Source organism: Cebus imitator, unplaced genomic scaffold, assembly GCF_001604975.1.
Source record: "Cebus imitator isolate Cc_AM_T3 unplaced genomic scaffold, Cebus_imitator-1.0 Scaffold203, whole genome shotgun sequence".
In the NCBI taxonomy this organism is placed as follows: Eukaryota; Metazoa; Chordata; class Mammalia; order Primates; family Cebidae; genus Cebus; species Cebus imitator.
This window is the reverse complement of record NW_016107518.1, coordinates 2,309,887-2,313,212: the sequence shown is the minus strand read 5'-3', so window position 1 is coordinate 2,313,212 and position 3,326 is coordinate 2,309,887. Positions and strand designations below refer to the sequence as shown.

The 3,326-nt window shown below is 35.6% G+C and overlaps 1 protein-coding gene across 1 annotated transcript in view; it reads left to right on the top strand.

The window, feature by feature from the left end:
* ARIH1 (ariadne RBR E3 ubiquitin protein ligase 1) overlaps positions 1–3,326 on the top strand; it is a 120,022-nt gene that overhangs the window by 111,625 nt on the left and 5,071 nt on the right. Inside the window, exon 12 of the mRNA XM_017548085.1 lies at positions 2,262–2,522. Within this exon, the coding sequence (XP_017403574.1) occupies positions 2,262–2,522 (261 nt within the window). The remainder of the gene's footprint in view (positions 1–2,261; positions 2,523–3,326) is intronic.

Here is a 3,326-nt window from a genome sequence, read left to right as displayed (position 1 = left end):
AACCCTTCACCTTTCCCTTTTTTTAATTTTTTGCCATATCCGCAATCTCTTTCATGATTCCTTGTTGGGCTCTGTTGTAGATTCTGTGAAGTCATGCACATCTGGACACAGTTTTCTCTACCAGGAGTTTATTGTTTCATCGGGCTTGATGATATCACGGTTTTTTCTGTAACAACGATGACATCTTCAAGGTCCACTCCTTCCTGACTTTCATGTTCTCTTCTCTAGCATTGACAGTCCTTTCCAGAGGATCATGTGCATCTTTACATTTGTTTACATTTCTCTCAACTGTGAATGGTACCATATACAGTCTGTAAGAGTTTGTGTACATAAGTTTTAATAAATCTTAACTTTTTATTAATAGATTTATGTATATTTTATGGTAGTAAATGATAAGATAGACCACATATGTTTTATGCATTCACGACAACACTTTTTCTTAATTTTGGTTTGTCTGCAAGTGTTTTCAAATTGTTGCAAACCTCCGAAAAATATTTCAATATATTTGTTGAAAAACATCCACATATAAGTGTACTCACACAGTTCAGTCCTTTGTTATTCAAGGGTCAACTGTATATGTTTTAAAGCAATAGTCTGTTGGTATCAACTATCTGTTGTTCAAATATCCCTAATTATCTTAAATTTTCTTTTATAGTTGGTTCAGATTGGGATCCACATAGGTCCACACATAGGATTTAATTGATATCTGTTGAGTCTCCTCTACCTATTGGTCCTTCTCTTGCCCCGCTCCTTGCTTTTTTTTTCTTTGTTGAGGAAACTAGATCTTGTTGTCCTGTGGAGTTTCCCACATTATGGATTTTGTTGGTTGCAACTGCATGGTGTCATGTAATAGGTTCTTCTATCCCTGCATTTTCTGAAACTGGTGATTAATTCAAGAAACTTGATCAAATTCAGACTCAGTGGTTGAGGGGAACCCAGAATACTTAATTGATTATACTTTATATTGTATTATATCAGGAGTTATATGGCATGTAGTTGCCTCTATAGTTTTCTACTTAATATCTCTGCTTTTTGCTTGTTTTACATCTTGTTGCATATTGTTGAACAGTGCCACCTAATAGAACATTTTTGTAATGATGTAATTGTTCCTTATCACCAGTGTCTAATTTGGTAACTACTAACCACATGTGACTATTGAGCAATGAGGAACTGAATTTTTAGTTTCTTAAATTTAAGTAGTCAACATGTGGCTTGTGGCTACTGTGTTGGAAAGTACAATTAATAGAAGAGTTTTCAAGAGTATTAAATAGCAAAAGTAGCAATAGATGTCTATTTCTGATTTTAGCCTAAATCACAATACTGTCAGTAAATCAGCTTTTAAAATTATTCATACTTTTAATGGACAAATCGTAATTATACACATTTATGGAGTGCAGTGGAATGTTTTGAAATGTGTAAACAGTGGAATGATTGAATCAAACTGATTATATTGCCTTGCCTTAACATTTTTATGGTGAGACATTTGAAATGATACTTATTTTGAAATATATATTATTATTGACTATATTCATGCTGCTGTGCAATAAATCTCAAAACTTACTCCTTCAGTCTATCTGAAACTTGTACCCTTTGGGTACAAGGACTCCCCATTCCTACCCTTTTATTCCCCTGAGCCTTTGGTAACCATCATTGTACTCTATATGTCTATCAGTTCAACATTTTTAGTTTTTACATATAAGCAAGATCATGTAATATTTCTTTTCTGTGCCTGGTTTATTTCATTTAGTGTAATGTCTTCCAGGTTCATCTGTGTTGTTAAAAATAGCGATCTCCTTTTTTGAGGCTGAATAATATTTAAGTGTGTGTGTGTGTACATATATGACATTTTCTTTCTCTGTTCATCCATCGATGTACACTTAGATGGATTCCATTTCTTGGCTATCGTGAATAATGCTGCAGTGAACATGAGAGTAGAGAGATCCCTTTGACATACTGATTTCAGTTCCTTTTCATAGTATACCCAGTAGTGGGATTGCTGGATTCTGTGATAGTTTTGTTTTTAGTTTTTTGAAGAACTTCCCCATACCATTTTCCATAATGGCGATACTAATTTAAATTCCCATCAACAATGTATCAAGAGTTTCCTTCTTTCTTCATCTTTGCCAAGACTTACCTTTCATCTTTTTCATAAAAACCATTCTAACAGGTGTGAAGACCATATTGTGGTTTTAATTGATATCAGTTTTTGTGTACCGTTTATATGTTATAATTATATCACCCAATTTTTCTTAATGGGACAGCGATCTAGGGCAGCCCTGCAGAGGTACCTGTTCTACTGTAATCGCTATATGAACCACATGCAGAGTCTGCGTTTTGAGCACAAACTATATGCTCAGGTGAAACAGAAAATGGAGGAGATGCAACAGCACAACATGTCCTGGATTGAGGTGCAGTTCCTAAAGAAAGCAGTTGATGTCCTCTGCCAGTGTCGTGCCACACTCATGTACACTTATGTCTTCGCTTTCTACCTCAAAAAGAATAACCAGTCCATTATCTTTGAGGTAAGAGTAGTTCCTGGGTGAGGAAAAAGCCCGCTTTGTATCATAGGACTACCTGGTCTTTCATACGTAAGATAGAGAGTTTTCAGTTCTTGTTTGTTCAGAAAATGTAGGTAAAATGAATGTATTTATTACAAAGAAACAAATTTCTATTTCTGGTCCTAAATTATATTCAGATCGATGTGGTTTAGCCAGCTAGTGATTATGCAGGTTCTGGAGTCAGCCCTAGATTTTAAACTTCACTTTATTATATTTTAGTTTTGCTGATTTGGAGCAAATGACCTAACCTCTCATTTCTCCATTTTAAAGTGAGGATGGTACCTTTCTAAGTTGTTATTGGGTTTCAGTGAGACAATTTGTGTTAATTGCTATACAGCACTTGGAACATCATAAGTTCTCGGTAAAAGCCTTTATTCAGGCAAAACTGACCCTGCAATATTAGAAGTTAATGTGATTATCTTTGGTGAAGAAGTAATGACTAAAACGCTAGCTTTTAGCAGTAAAGGTTTTCTCAAGTAAAGATGCTCACTTAAAATTGATGCGTAAAACATTGATATCTATATATGACTAGACAATAAGACTGACTAGCAGATGGGACTTTAGTTGGGTAACATGTACAAAACCAGCCATAGTAGTAAAGGATGATACAATTGAATCTTCCATACAGTGTTCTCTTATAAGAAATAAGTATAAGGCCGGGCGCGGTGGCTCACGCCTGTAATCCCAGCACTTTGGGAGGCCGAGGCGGGTGGATCACGAGGTCAAGAGATCGAGACCATCCTGGTCAACATGGTGAAACCCCGTCTC